Source organism: Corvus kubaryi, unplaced genomic scaffold (assembly GCF_017639235.1).
Source record: "Corvus kubaryi isolate FWS band 111438036 unplaced genomic scaffold, C.kubaryi_AGA036_p1.0 split1-131, whole genome shotgun sequence".
In the NCBI taxonomy this organism is placed as follows: Eukaryota; Metazoa; Chordata; class Aves; order Passeriformes; family Corvidae; genus Corvus; species Corvus kubaryi.
This window is the reverse complement of record NW_024582073.1, coordinates 19564279-19580506: the sequence shown is the minus strand read 5'-3', so window position 1 is coordinate 19580506 and position 16228 is coordinate 19564279. Positions and strand designations below refer to the sequence as shown.

The window sequence follows — 16228 nt, the reverse complement described above, 5'->3', positions numbered from 1 at the left end:
GCATTGTTCCTTTTCTCAAACTACATTTGAAATGTAGTTTCAAATATTAAATAAATGAAATACAATTCGTATGTTTAAAAGCTTCATATGGCTTAGTGTTAACAGAACAGATGTGACCATTATTCACAGATCACTTATGGTTTTTGTGATTTGCCCTTGTTGCAGTTCAATAACAAAAATCATTATTTGAAGATAATGCATAGAATGTCTTGAAATTCAGGTGAAATTTGAGACAGAGAAGTCAGAAGTCTGGAACATGCTACTGTAGCCTGCAAATGTAGACACTCCAGAAATATATCAGAAGTTATTCTAAATTCATTTAGGATTGTTCAAGGCTAATTTTTATAGAAACATATTATGAGCCTGATACGAGGAAAGACCTATTTGGGGTAGACTAGATTAATTTTGGGAAGGCTCAGGCTCAAGATTTCCCTTTGCTATCCCAGGGTGAAATACAGGTTCTCCAGCAGTTCAGTAGCTCACACTGGAGTCAGGGCTTTGAATCACCAAACATTTAAATGTGCAGTGTTTGAGGTGAACACTTCAGGTGAAAATAATAAGGGTCAATGAAATTATTTTTTGGAAAAATTTCTACAGTTCTGATAGTGTTAGTCCAAGTCCCTGAATGTCAGTAGAGCCTCATACAGAATCAGAGAGTCACAGAATATCCTGAGTTGGAAGCGACCCAAAAGGATCATCAAGTGCAACTCCTGGCCCTGCACAGAATCACCCCGAAAGTCACACCATGTGCCTGAGAGTGTTGTCCAAGTGCTTCTTGAACTCTGTCAGGCTTGATGCTGTGGCCACTCCCCTGGGGAGCCTGTTCCAGTGCCCAAACACCCTCTGGGTGAAGACCCTTTTCCTAATATCAAACCTAAGCCTCCCCTGCCTCAACTTCATGATGTTTCCTCAAGTCCTGTCACCAGCCATGAGAGTGAAGAGATCAGTACTTGTAGATACATTGGTCAACTATAACCATAGCTAGAGACATCAAATATAAAACATGGTTAGTGCACTGAAGCATCTTGAATAGTGTCCTGTATGCCTGAAATGTTTTGTTAGCTCCAGAGTACTATATTTCTCTTTCATTTTCTGCATTTCTCATACACACATATAGTATAACATTTGAGTCTTGAGATCCTGTGACAGTACCTTAGAAGTGCAGGAAGGATAAAAAGCATCATAATGCCTAATACCATTTTAAAATATTGCTTATTTCAAGTTTAATATTTGGCATGGAAAAAGAAAAAGAGAAACAATATTTATCATCTGATTATAATTCTGTTATGGGAATCTAGCATTGTTTTTGTTTCACAATAAATATTTGATCTTCAGTCTTTCAACACTGTTATGTTTATCTCTCAGACCACATTAACTTATGACTGTTTCGGTACAGTGTGTAGTTACACAGTGGAAACTTCCATACCTCCTGATAAAGAACAAAAGTTAGTGGGATTTCAAGAAAGGTAGACAAATGCACAACAGAGAAATCCACAGGCTCCTAGGCACAGATATGGTATATCTTTGGTCAAGAAATCCCAAGACTACAGGTTGCTGGAACCTTGGAAAATATACTGGAAAAGTTTTGTATTATAGTCACAATGTTTATATCTTTTTCTTTAAGCCTTCAACAGGGTATTAGATTAGCTCAGATCATTCATGTCAAGTGGAGATCACACACATATATATATGTGTATATATATATATAATTAGGTCATTTTGGAACCAATTTTGTGTTCAAATGCTTTGCTGTTATAACAGAGTGCAATTATACTAAAGCTGTGTTCACTCAAGACAGAACACAATTTGGCTTTTAATTGAAAAGGTGAAAAGTGCTAACCTGGCACCAGGAGTGAGCTAAGGGATGGGCAAAACACTGACCTCAAGTAAGGCAGCTAAAACTCACAAAACACAAGATCAAGTGTGCATTGTGACCATCAAGCTATTCACAAAGAGAACAATTTTATTATCATAATGATTTATGTCCCCTCCACCTTTTTATTTTCTGAATGATATAGGTCATTAGAAAAGGAGGAAAACTCTGCATCCCATTATTACTATCACTATGAAAGCCAACGAGTATTATCACACTACATAAGAGCCAGCAAATACTTTATGCTGGTGGTATAGTTGACACTAGTCATTGCTTGACCAGCATTTTCTCACACTCATATGTGACCAAGAGATTCAGTGGCTAGCATGGAGAAGATAAGGGAAATTCCAGGGGACAAAAAGACACTTTTCTGCTGTCCTGTGTCAGTAATTTTTAGAAAGTAACTGAGTTTTGACTTTTCTCTGAATCAACTCAAGAAAAAAAATTAAATGAATTATTGGTTTTGATATTCCATGGCTTTATGAAAGATGTTTAATCCAGGTATTATCACAGATAAATGATGAAGCTGGACAGGACAACACATTTCCACACACTGCTGTAACAGTTTGGAGAGAAACCAAACCAGAAATGAACAGATGAATATGATGCTTAAATATTCCAATTAAAAAAGACACCTTAAAATATTAATGACAAAAAAAAATTCTCTGTGAAACCTTAATACCTTTAACAAAGGAGGTCACCAAAAATCTTTTGTTCTTTTCAGCTTTCCAGCCTTACATAATCTGAACAGATTCAGCAACAAGGAGAAAATGAGAAATCCTTGAAAGCATTTTAAAGATTTTCTTACCACAGATTGACTAGGAAGGGATGTTCCAGGCCTTGCATTATCTGTAGCTCCCGGAAAACATTGCGAACTTCATCTCTCTCAATGCACTTCTGTTTATTCATATACTTCATGGCATACATTTTCTTGGTGTCTCTCTTCTGTACAATGCACACCTAATTGGCAGCAAAGTAAAAGAAAAATTTTGACACCTTAAGAAAGTGAATTCAATTGTGACTTTGAATAAAAGGATTCTTTAATGATATTTCACTAATTCAGATCTGGATACTACAGCTGAGTAACACCTTCGTAAGTTCACTTCACAGCTCTGCAGGATTCTTTGTAATAGATTAAAAATTAACAAAAAACCAACCCAACCCTGCATAAGAACAAATGGGGACCCAGAAAAGTGTCTGATTTTCAGAAGTTACATGGTAAAGCTGAGAGGAGTATATGCCAATGGCTGAAATCACATGCTATTTCATTAGTCAGAGAAATTATTGCCTCCTGCCTAGGAAAATGCGCAATCATTGTCCTCATTCCCACAAGTCAATACTCACATCTTGATTACTGCATCATAAACCTTGCCTGTGTTACCGAGGCTCAATATTTCATCTAAATATCAGAATTATGCTCCCTTAATTATTGTTGAAAAGAAAAAGAATTTTTATACAGATATTCATCATAATATTTCTGAATTCATGAGAGACCATTACAATGATTTACTCTCTGGCAGTAAACTTCTATGATTTTACTTTATCTTCCTTTTTTTTTTTTTTTTTTGAAAGAAGTCAAATAATGTAAATGCATGAAGAAAATCTTAGTCAAGAGAACTCCCATGGGAAGTCTAGATTGTTTTTTGTCATGGTAGTTTACCTTGAGAATGGAGCTGGAGAGTGTCACAAGCACCACAACCAAGCATCAGGTTAAGTACAATTTTTGGCAACACAGAAATAGACAATTGTTCTGAATGTACTGCAAACATCTGACTTAGGTATCACAGGTCTGTAGTGTCTAAGTTCAAAGGTATTCTGGATTCACTTGGTGTGGGAATTATTTTTTTATTTGTATATTTATGTACGTACACACACATACACATACATGCTCCCATATACGCACAAAAAAATTATAATATGCACTCTTGAAATTTGTGCTCAGAGATCAGATTATAACATGGTGACAGCCAAAAAGAAATCCTTTATGTCCGAGTTGTATTTTATGGAACTTATGCACTCAATATTTAGAAACAATCAGGAGTAACTAAGGCAACTTCCCACAGCTGAAATTAGGAAGAACAGGGCCAGCAAAGCCAAACCACATATGTTTCTCTGAAACTCTATTTTCATAAAATGTGTCCTTGAGCTCAAATCTACTCCAAATAGCAGAGTTAATAGAGTACCTTTAACCTATAATGATAAGGCATGATTAAGCAGAGTTTCTAATTACCTTTCCTAATATCAGGAGGTGTTCTGCTATTAAGGAAAACATGGATGGTAACATTTTGCTTTGAGCCCATCAGTTTTGCACAATGGTGAGTACTGAAGTTTTGTTTCATTTTTCACCTTGGACTGTTATGAAAAATCTGAATATTGTTGATGCCCTTAAGATAACTATAGGTTCACATTTATATGGAAAGAACCCTGCCTGTGGAACAATGGGGATTTGTGTTTGGCCTTTTGGAGGAAGAAAAAGTAGCAACTGGGATCGAGCTGAAACTGAATGGGAAAAGAAGGGACAGAAATGAATTTTTCAAGCTCCCACAGGTCCTTCAAAAGCCTAAGCAATATTTTTAGGGGCAAATCCCGACATCCTGTCTTAGACTATGTGGAGACTCCATTTTAGCGAGTACATTATAAAGTACAACAGCTGGAGATTTTAGCTCAGAACCTAAGTCCAGGAGTTCAGTCATGTACATTAGTTTGCATCATGATTTTCATGTACTATTTGGCCAAGAGTTAGGTGTTTGCAGAAGTCTCCTGTTCCATTACAGTAAAAACCTCCCTACTGAAGGGTTGACTAGAGAGACTGCTGAGAGAATGGGGTTTTACCCAGCTGAAAATTACATGTTTGACCGATGTGGCAAACCAAGATCACCTGCAGCATCTACATATGTAATGTAAACAGATTTTGAAACACTACTGTGACTCCAGAAGGCATTCAGTTCTCTTACCTGGCAGTAAAGACAAGGGTGTTCAGCACAGCTGAAACAGACCTTCTGTTGTTGGTAGAAGCTTGTCTAACACACAGCTTCAAGGCAGAATGATAGTAAACATTTTCTAGCAATGTGTACCTACGCAAATCTTCTAGCATGGTTACAAAATCAATAGGATTTTCATTAATATGATAAAGCTACTTCCTACTAAAAATCAGGAAACACAACCTGCATCCATTTTGATGTTATTGTGAAAAACGCCTGACATTGCTATGACAGCACTGGATCATAGTGGAGATCCTCCCTGGCACTTCTACCTGCTGGATGTCAGCTCTTCTCCTGAGCAGGACATCAACGGATTGAAACTTTCCACTAATGCAAGAAAGAAAGGAAAAGCCCTCGAGCTCTTCTCACATGTGCAGACTTAATGGAAATGTTTAAGTTGGGGGTGTTTTTTGTTCCAAAGGAGCAATTTTAAAATAGGGATAAAAAGGTGCTCTGGCACCTCAACAAAAAAATTCTGTGATGATTTATTATGATGAAAGTCTGTGCAGAGCTGCCTTATTTACATGTATCAGTATGGAAGCCTGTCACACTCACATTCTCTTTCCATTTTCCTGTGAATATCATTTACCAAAGCCCAGACAGTATGATGATTCAGAGCAAATATGGGTTGTGAACTCAACAACTATCCAGCTTCACAGTCAGCAGAGAGGGACAGGAACATCCATCTCCACATAAGTTACAGATGTAAACAGATACAGGGGACTATCTCTGTACCTGGGAGGGTTTCCCTTCTAATGTGCCCTAAAGAGACTGCAGATTACTGGATTGGATACAGGCATCTGTGTAGTTTAAAGGCAGGCATTATGAATCCCTGCTACTTTTCTCTGGAATAGTATAGTGCTATTTTTAAAAATCTCTTGTGAAAATATTCCCTTTCTAAAGAGGTTTTGTTAACATAGTTGTTATCACAGGGTGGTGTCTTTTGTTATTTCTATTAGAATGTAACAGTGAGCTGCCTTAAAACCTATCAAGTTAAAAGAAATTTCAACAGAGAGTGACTTGGAGCCATTTCCCCTCAAATCTGGGGCAGGAAACCAATAGGTTATGGCTGTAGGGCTAAGCTTCATTTTTCAAGAGCAACATGTGCTGTGGTCCACTTCTAAACTACCTTCTTGGATTTCCTCTGATTTCACAAGCAGAAAACAGAGAACCTACAAATCAGGTTTAATCTGCAGATTAAGAGGTCACACAGACACAGTGCTGTTGGTGACAAAGTGCCCTATAGGCTATTGCAGAGTTTAGTAAGTGAAGTGAGAGATCATGCTGAGTAAAACTGGGGCAGAATTTGCTACAGGTTTGCTGAAGGAAGCTGCATAATGCTGTATAGGTTTGAGCAGCCGTGGGTAGTTTCAACAAAGTTCTTCCCAGAACAAAAGATGGGGATGGCTGAAATATCAGACTTGCTGTAAAACTTGCTGTAAAACACTCCTGTTTCCCACTAGAAGAGACTTATAGCTGCTATGTACATGGTCTGGAAAGAACAAGGTGTACTTAGTCTCAGTTTTGGTCTGAATTTGGCACGTGAGTACTTAGACCTCTCAGACTGCCACCTGATGTAGTTTCACAGCAGGTCATAAAAGAGGAGAGATACAAAACCCACAGCCAGAGAAACCTCTGCACAAAGTCACTGTTAGGTGGAGAGCTGGAAGCTGGAGCACATACTCACCCATGCTCCTGTATGATACTATGCATCTTATGTCAGTAGATGAGATGGGGCAGCTACAGCTGCCACGAGGAATGACAGCCCAGCAGAGCGGCTGTGGCACTGCTTGGGCAGAAGAACTCACCCCAACACAGAGGACTACAAGACAGAAATCAGATCTATCCTTCACCCTCCAGGTGGGAATTGATGAATCTGCTATTGAGCATTTGCCTGAAATACTGCTACCCTGTCTGTTCTACCCATGTGCTCTGAAAAAATCGTTCTCATAGTCTTAGTGTACAAGCAGAGCTGGAAAAATTTACACAAAGAGGCTGGAGAATGGATATCATAAGTTTGTCTTTATGCTGCCAGGGGATTTCCTTTAAACAGGGAGATTCATTCCCAGATTCCCCTGAGCAAAGCATGACATCTGGAGCAGCTGAAGCATCTGCTTAGTATCCTTTCATATTAACTCAAGCTAAAAAATGGGTTGTTACACTGTCAAACAATATTAATACTCTGCAGTTGTGTGCTATGTTGCTTTTAGGATAGCAGCATATTTTTTCTGAAATATTTTGCATATTATTTACTAAAGTACCCTCAATCAGTGCAGACGTGGTTCTGGGCTCCCATCTGGTTTACACCACTGTAATTTCAATTACTTCATCACAGGAAGTCACTGTTTTATACAACCAAATTAATCAGAACTAAGTCTTGTGTCTCAGCATCTTAGACAAACAAGAGAGAGTTTGTACATTGAAATTATAATTTGAATTTAATTTAAGGAGGTCAGATTGTTCAATATACCTACTCCCACGAACAGAGAACTCAAAGAAAATTGGTACTATAATATCTCTGAGAACTAGTTGTTACACCTGAATACAAATTATTTTGCAGCAGTAACCCTGCAATTACATGGTTATTGTTGCAGTAAAGGACAATGAGAATTCTTGTATTTCAATCCTCATTGGTTTTGTACAGATTGGATGATCTTCAAATATATAATTTTTTGCAGTATTTTGTTTGAGAAGAGTGATAGCTCTACATATAACAACATGGAAAAAAAAATAACCAGATTAAGCAGGAGAGAGTACTTCTAAGGTATCACATGCCTCTGCCTCTACTGTCTCTGCCCTTGCAAAGGGGCCCTCACCCTTCCACAGCATACAGGAAAATGAAACAAGCCTACGTATTTTATGAAGGCTTGTTGGTTGATTTTGATCCACTCTTCTCTATGGCATTCAGAAAATTCGTGAATATTTCTGTGGTATTTCTAAAAACATCTAATTTTCTTACAGGTTTATATGAATGTGGTTCTTGTGAACCTGCTTTGGGGAATATGCATTGGTGAAGATCCTGATCAATCCTGAGAGAACATGTTTTAAGTATGAGTTCCCTCTAAACTTAAATCCTTATTTTGCAGTTGTCAAATGCAACAGGAAAGTCCTTGGTGTAACAGACCTTGTTTTTCCCAGATGAGTACAGGCTTCTGACGAATCACCTTGTTTTTCCTTCCATGGGCAAGGGAAAGAAAGCAGCCCATTTTAAAATGACCTATTATAACATAGCCAAAAGCACAACATGGTAAATCAGTCACCATTTCAAATGTCTGTCTCTGTGAGTCAGTCTTGCCTTTATTGTTCATTTAGAAGCCTCATTGCTGGCAACTTTTCCTATTATTGTCCTTCTGGAAGTACCTGGCAGCAGAAAATGTCAAAAAATGATGCAAGACTGTTAATCTCTATTGTTGGGTGTTTACTGCTTGGGGTCTGTTTTGCTCTAACATCTTGCAACATATAACACCATGTTCAGTATCACGCTTACCTTAAACTGCCTGCTTCCTTTATGGCTCCTCTGCGGCCTTTTCTGTTTTCTGAGAGCAACAGGGTGTTTTAAGACATGCTCTATTTTTTTATTTTATTGCTCTTGGTTCAATATCTCCGTCTCTCTCTCTCTCAATATTTCTTAAATTACTCTGGTTGCTACAGCAACCTTAGGCCTCTGCAGGATATTTCTGCAGGAGATACCTGATATGGCAGAGCTGCTCAGCTCGCTCTTGTGCACAGAGCTCAAGGTGATGCTCAGCACCTCACCTCCTCCACTGGGGCTGGCTGCTTCAGCAGCTGTGATCTGTCCCCCTAGCTGGCTTCAGAAATCAGCTCCCTGCCTTCACTTTTGGCATTTTCAGTTCACAGTAGCACCATTTGCTGTTACAGGAATTCCTAGGCCATTTGGTATCAAATGCTTTGTATCTTAAGTGCGTGTCTTTTCTGAGAAGTGGCCACCTGCTTTCAGCTGCTGCCTCTGTACCCACTGCTTCTTAGGGACATGTCAAGAGCAGGTGCCATCTCATAGACACTGTTGCATATTTTTCAGAAAAAGATACATCACAGCAGTCTTGAGAAGGGTAGGAAATGGGTATGGAGAGAAGAAAAACCACGAGCATGCTCTTTTTTCTAGAAGCAAACAGGCTCACTCCAAAGGTGTCCTTTGAGAGCTCAGGTTTCACCAAGTAAGGGACAGATAAAGGAGGTGAGGTCTGAGCCTGCGTAGGACCATCACAGCCACAGCTTCTGTGTAAGCTGGTGGTTCTTTTGTTCAAGCCAAGTGACAGGCAAGCTGTGGCACAATGCGTGTGACCACTCACCAAGCAGCTGCCCGCACTCCTGGGCACGTGTAGACCTACCTGGTTGTATTATCTGTGCAGACAGACACTGGCACACACCTGGTATATCATCTGGTGCAGGTTCCAAGTACATTGGAAGAGGATAGGTTAGAAATTCTGATGAAATGGGTTTTATTTTAATATTAAAAATTTGCCAAGTAAATTCAGAAGCAGACAATTTTAAATATTCAAACCAAAAATGCTGATCTCTGATCTAAGTAGCTCTTCCTTTGTGACGGCTAGTATGATTTGGATATATCTTTAACTTCTTTTCCTGTACTTAACCTGCACTCTTGGACCTTTATTTAGTTTGGCATGGTATTCCATCTCTGTATTGCAATAATAAACAATCACAAATCTCTGCTGCCCTGATTTTTAAGGAGTTTTTAAGTACCATTTTGCCCAAGCAGCATATTCTTCTATTGACCTCAAAGAGGGTTTCTCTTGAAAATTACTGAATTGAATAAGGACCATGCCATGAAGGACCATGCTGTTCTGCAAGAAGTATTTCTAGCCTCTCTAAAATTAAAGTCATTGTTCTGCATTGGAGGCCAGCAAAATCCTTTGTGTGTTCTTAATGCATGACTACAGAAGCGCCTCACCAGCACTGAGCTGGCATATACTCAGGAATCGCTGAAATCAAGATCTAGACAGCTGTTGTTTGACCAGTCACCTGATCAAGTATCAGTTATATTTCACCTTCAGATGTATTCTTGTGAGGAATGGTTTCTAATATTTTTAAAATATGATTTTCTCTGACTTTGTGGCTTTGTATTTACCCATATTAAAATCTAAAACCTTGCTATAATCACTATTACGGGAAAGAAAGGTTGTCTACTCAAGTGTAAACAAACCATTAATCTTCTCTGTTTCAGAAAATCCTATTGAATTGAACAAACATTTACTCAATGATCATAATTATAGTGTATGTCAGTCTATACAGTCCCAAGAGGATTTAATCTATGTAAAGTGCCTTTAAAATACTGCAATTATTTTAAAGACACAAATAAGCTGAGATTTAAGAACAAGATCACTCTGGTGGACAGTCTAAAGAAGTAGTCTGCTCCTACCTTTTTATTCATTTTTGTTTTCAGGACAGATTTCTAAATTCTGCTAATCTCCACTGGGGATAATTAATTAGTATAATAATTTTTGCTCAATTAATTTTAGTGAATGGATTATAATAGAAATATTTTTAATGAATAGTCAGACAGTTCATACTGGTTGTCAGATGTCTTTAAGAAGGAAAAGGCTACAAAACCTATATTCTTTTACCTTAATCAAGCCAGAAAACCACAAAAGTATTCCCTATTAAACTTTTAACTGTTAAAAATAAGTTGATTCTTACCTTTCCAAAACTCCCTTTCCCAATAGCCCGCAATATTTGGAAGTGGTCAAAGTTAACTGCAAAATAAAGGAGAGAAGAAAAGGAAAATAGTTTGTAGCATGCTAAGTCAGAATCAGAAATCAGACAAGAAAAGAAATTCCCGTGTGTCCAACTAACATCTTTTTACCATGTGGTATTCAATTTTTCTCTTAAAATACCAAATATACTTAATAGCTGGCAAAAAGGAAGTTTGCTTTAAAATGTGCTGCATTCATTTCGTCCATCAGTTCATCTTGCACCAATTCCTCCAGTGTCCACAATCTCCAGAAAGAAACATATCTCTGTCCTAACCAAGTAACGAGACAAGTTAGCATTATGCAGCCATTAGCAAAAACTGCTCAGCATTTTCCAGAAATACTGAGATCTATTAAAAGGACACTGAATAATTCAAGTAAGTAACGACCTCTACCTACAGATACATAAGAACATATGGTTAGCATTTTTACAGTAGTCACTCTTCAGAATTCCCATATTTTGTTACAGTGATGGAAGCTTGTCCCATGGTGAGCTAGTATGATCAGCCTTTCCAATGTTTTCCACCTTAATGCAATACTTAATTCTAATATTGTAAGACTGTTTCATAAATGTAGCATAAGTTTGTTTTGAGAGATTCCATTTTAGCTTGGCAGTAGCATGGATTTACTTGCACTTCAGGAAATCTGACAGCACAGACTGTCCTAGACACTGAAGTGCTTTGCTGTGAGGGTGAGTGAGATTTCATTTCTCAGAAATGCCATTACTGTTGGTGTTACATGAGTTTAAACACAGCATGACCTTCAAATCTTCATTGGTAGATCTAGTTTAAAAAAACTCCAACAACATCCTGAACAAAATTGATGCAAAGCCACTGAAATACAAACACGACAATGTGTGATACAGTTTTTACAGTCACTTCTCAGAAAAGAATCACACTTAGAGCTAAATTCAGTGAACCGGAGATGACAAAGTTCAGTGCAACTTAACAGGATTTTTTTAAATTAAAACTTTCTTATGTTCCTGGATTTGGCCATGGACCTTCACCTATGTGCCTGTCATTGATGTAACAGTAACTGGCAAAACTGTGGACACCGACTGTCACTGGAAAAAATCATGGAACCATAGAATGGTTTGGGTTGGAAGGGACCTTAAAGATATCTCATTCCAACCCTGCTGCCATGGGCAGGGACACCTTCCCCTAGACCAGTTTCTCAAAGTCCATCCAACCTGGCCTTGAACACTTCCAGGGATGGGGCAGCCCCAGCTTCTCTGAGCAACCTGTTCCAGGTCCACCCAAAAATGTGGTAACAAGAATAACTACAATGAAAATGGACTCACATAAAGATGAAGGAGAAAATCCTATAAAACTCATAATACTTCAAGTATTTGCCAAAAAATTATACCATGTCAAGCTAAGCTTTGCATAGAAAATTGAAAGGTTGATAGCTATCAAGCCTCTAAAAAGGGTTAATATCTTACTTTCCCTGTTGCAGTAATATCTCATTTACACTACTAACACCACAAAGCATTTGTTTATTTATGCTTGCTTACGCTGCCTTCAAGGAAACGTGGTTGCTCCTTTCATTAGTGCAGCTATAGCAACCACCTTCCTGGTAATTGCTGCAGACAAATCAAACCCAGAGCTGACAGAGCTGAGAGCAGCAGACTCTAGTCTACAGGAAACAAAGATGGTGAGTATAGCAGCTTTAGAATTTGGATACTGAAATAAAAATGCAAAACTTTACAAAGGATATATAAGCTGCTTGGAAACTGAAAATCAGGAAAAAATTATTTGTGCTGAATCCTGTAAGATTTAAGGTTACCCAGATGTTTGAGAATCGAGATTGTCTGTCAGCAACCTGCAGCTGGGAACTGTGCTGACAGTTTTTACCAGCAGGGCACTCTCTTGTAGCTCTCACTGGCTGGTACTGGTCCGATGAAGAAGATAGCCAGTTTAGCAAAACCCCTTTCCACATAAACTTACATCCATTTAAATCCTGTTCCCACCTGTCATCCCTCCCAAGTGCATGACTGGGCTGTCTAAGATGATCATTAATTTAGGTAGGAATTCAAAACACTGTTGAAAATATCCTAAACAACATGTTAATGTCATTAATTGCTTTGATAGGAAAAAATCATCCAAAAATTCAGCACAGCATGCTGGTGTTTTCTGTGTCACTCCTGTGTTTTCAAACTTTCTCGTGTTTCCTGCTTATTTTGCTAAATTTTTTAACAAGAACATTCCTTAAAAAAAGCTTATTTTGAATTTGTTCTTTACCTTGCAGACATTCAGCTGAGTCCAGTTCCCAAAAAAAGTGAAAAATTGTTGCAACAGTCTGTAATTATCTCAATTTGAGTCAAGCCACATTTCAGTAATACTTGACTATATTATATTCTGAAACCTGACATGTTTTGAAATACATCAGTTTGAAGAATTATTCTGTTTTTGTAAAACTAAGATTAAGCATTTATCTTTAGCTATGAAAAGGACATTTTTTATTGTCCATATAACTTCTATTCTAGTTCTCTGTACTTCCTTCTTTCCCGTGTTTGTTGCTCTGAATGACTAGAAAAACTTAATTTTTAAATTGGATTTAATTTAAATTGCACTTCCATAAGAATGAAATTATTAAATGAGGCACAAGACCATGGAATTGAAGATGGATTATTAGTAAGGTAAATAAGTGGTTAAAAATCATAGCCACAACAGCTGATCAAATTTTCTTAATTTCTGTGCTTAACTTGGATAGAAAGTGGGATGTTACATTTTCATATCTTCATTAAGAAAAAAAAGATTATTTTCTTTCTGTAGCTAACAGTGCCATAAGCCTTATTTAAATTAAGGTACAATGATTGTAACACATTTTTTGAAGAGAAAATAAAGACAATTTTAAATGACTGAGGAAATATGTAAACATGCCTGAACCTGCATCTAAAATGAGCAAGCCACTTGCAGCCATTGTGGTTCTCTGGAAAACAATAATTCACTAAAGTGAGACAACTCAGTCTCTTTTGATCATTCAAACATACAACATTGCAGATTCACAAACTGAGGAAGTTCCTCTCTTGGGATATTAGGAAAGAATAACAAATGGGCTACCTTGTAGCTGAGACCAATACTAAACTCATTGAGTAAAACTAAGATGCTTTAAGCAACAGTCCCATCTAGAACAGAGCAGCACAGCTCTGAAAATAGTGAAGGCTTGAGCTAAGTTCACTGCCACCTTGCTACTACATTAGCCAAACACCTCAGGTGTTTTCCTCAAATGTTTTTATTTTCACCGTCTCAAAACTTTTGTCTAATTTTGTTCCTCTAAAGTTTTTTTTCAGGTTCTATATGTGCTTTTTTGTCCTTATTTTTGGTGCAAATTCAATGCCAAAATATCACCACTTACTCTGAGAAGAATTACAGCTCATCATGACCTCTGTCACTTCCAATGTTGAAAATATCAAGGTCAGACACTGCCATTTCCTCTGTGCAATGAGGAGACCACAAGTGTTAAATTCTTGTCCTCCAAAACATGGCATGTGTAGTTCTTTTGGTGCCTGGTTTTACAGCTAATGACATTTTTCTAGTGCAAAGCCCCACTGAGATAATGGTGTGGCTGGTAGAAGGACATTTTCTTCTGTATCAGTAATATGAGTATTACTCTTTTGAAAATAGCTTTCTTTGTACCTTTTACTCAAGAGAAAAAAATATATTTTCCAACTCTTTGAGCACCTTCATTTTTATACCACACCATACTTTGGAGGTCTTATACATCAGCTCTGAATTTGAGTCTAAGAATATGAACAGTTTTCAGAAAACAAAATTTGTTTGTATTGTCTTCAGGTAATTTTTCATACAAGTATACCCACAGAATGAAACTTACTAACAACACTATGAGAGACTTTCTTTCCAGTTTCTTTGATTTCCACCAGTTTGGAAAAACCAAGTATTATAATCTCTCCTACTACATCTCCCACCTTCATCCCTTAAAAAGCCACCCTTAATTCAAAACTAAGAAGGAATATGGAATAAACCAGATATTTTGCTAACTAAGAAACAAAATAGATCAGCATTTATGACATCTGTTTCATGTTACAGTATCAGAGCAATGGATGCACGTTAATTTCAGCAATGTGCTGTATATATACATATAAATATTTTGTTGCTTTCCATTTAGTCATACTCAAATAAACCTTAAATTCATTCCATTGCACAGACTTGACTCTCTATTAACAACTTTTAGCACAAGTGTACTTTACTTGGATTAGAATCATAGTTTCGAATTAGCCCCATGTAGAGTAGTTTGATCTTGAACAAATAAAAGCCAGATGATGGTAACAGGAATCACAGCTGAATTAAAGGTTTCATCCTGCTTGCCATGAAAAACAAAAAAACGTGGTCCTAACCATTACAGATACCTGGTCAAATATATTAGTGTAGTCAAAAACGATCAGGAATATCTAGAAGGATGGTGCAGTGGTTTGTGACTGAATTATACACAGGAACCCCTCTACTGCCACAGCCTTCTCATGTGACCTTAGACAAGTGCTCCAATATTTTCTGCCACTGTCTGTAGAAAAAGAGAATGATTCCATCACCAAGCAGCTGTAAAATTAGGTATAGGGAATACCTTAGAGCTCAGACACACAAAGAATTGGAAGAGTAGTAAGAGCCAATTCAGGTAATAGTGCTTTATAAAAGCACTGTGAAGAATGAAAGCCATTTTTAAAGTGTGAGAAGTCTTCACCACTGTGGAAGCGGAGGTACAGAAATCAGTAGACTGATTCAAACCCCACACATCACGTTGTGGTGGAGCTGAGAACAGAACCTGGCTTCCACTTCATACCACACATTCTCAGGCACCTCTTCCGAACGGCACGAGCCCTGATGGAGCAGATATTTGGTATAAAACTTTCTAGTGAAAGATAAAATAAATATTTCTTGCTCCACCGCTCCCTGAGGATAAAGTATACTTTGGGGAAAATATTCACATCACAGACTAATGGGTTTTACAACCACCCAGCAAAAACACTGGATAGTTGTAGTGGAAATGCCTATTCTTTTTTTAATCAGCACTATATACATAATGATATATGTTAAAACAACAAAGTATTTTATAAGCATTCACCTCTGCTGCATTATTCACAAATGCTATGTTTACTTGAACCAAAAAAAAAAAAGTTACATCAACAACAGACCATTATGTATTATGTATTTGATTTATGATCTCACAAAGGAACATAACATTTTTACCCTTTCGCTTGTAGTTTTACTGGTTTAAAATATTCTCATGTCACATATCATTTGTTCAGGCATAGATTACATTTAACTAAAGAGGCAATATGAATATTGGGTGGATTCTAGATAGAGCTGACATCTGTTTTCTCACTGCAGCTGAGGAATATTTGCTGCATGTATATGTGATTAGTCCAAATACACTCAATAACCATTACCTGAAAGAACTTTGTTTCTTCTAGAGAAAATATTCAATCGAATGTGGCCAAAGCACAGGCATACACATGCTCTGCAGAATAAAAAAAATGTAGAGGCCTTTCTGGAAGAACTTGATAAGCTAAATACAAACTCTCCTTCCCTGGATGAGTCCCACTGATTTATTTGGACTGTCTGGGAGTAGCCAAAACCAGAACACGAGGACTAAGGCATTAGGAGGTGTACAGTAAAGCCATATTTTTA

The 16228-nt window shown here is 37.6% G+C and overlaps 1 protein-coding gene across 2 annotated transcripts in view; it reads right to left on the bottom strand.

Moving 5' to 3' along the window:
- STK32B (serine/threonine kinase 32B) overlaps positions 1-16228 on the bottom strand; it is a 162475-nt gene that overhangs the window by 122976 nt on the left and 23271 nt on the right. For both annotated transcript variants that reach the window (XM_042053585.1, XM_042053584.1), the window contains exons 2-3: positions 10531-10586; positions 2682-2833 (exon numbers count right to left, since the gene is read on the bottom strand). In XM_042053585.1, coding sequence (XP_041909519.1) covers positions 2682-2800 — 119 coding nt within the window. In that variant the 5' untranslated portion in view covers positions 2801-2833; positions 10531-10586. The remainder of the gene's footprint in view (positions 1-2681; positions 2834-10530; positions 10587-16228) is intronic.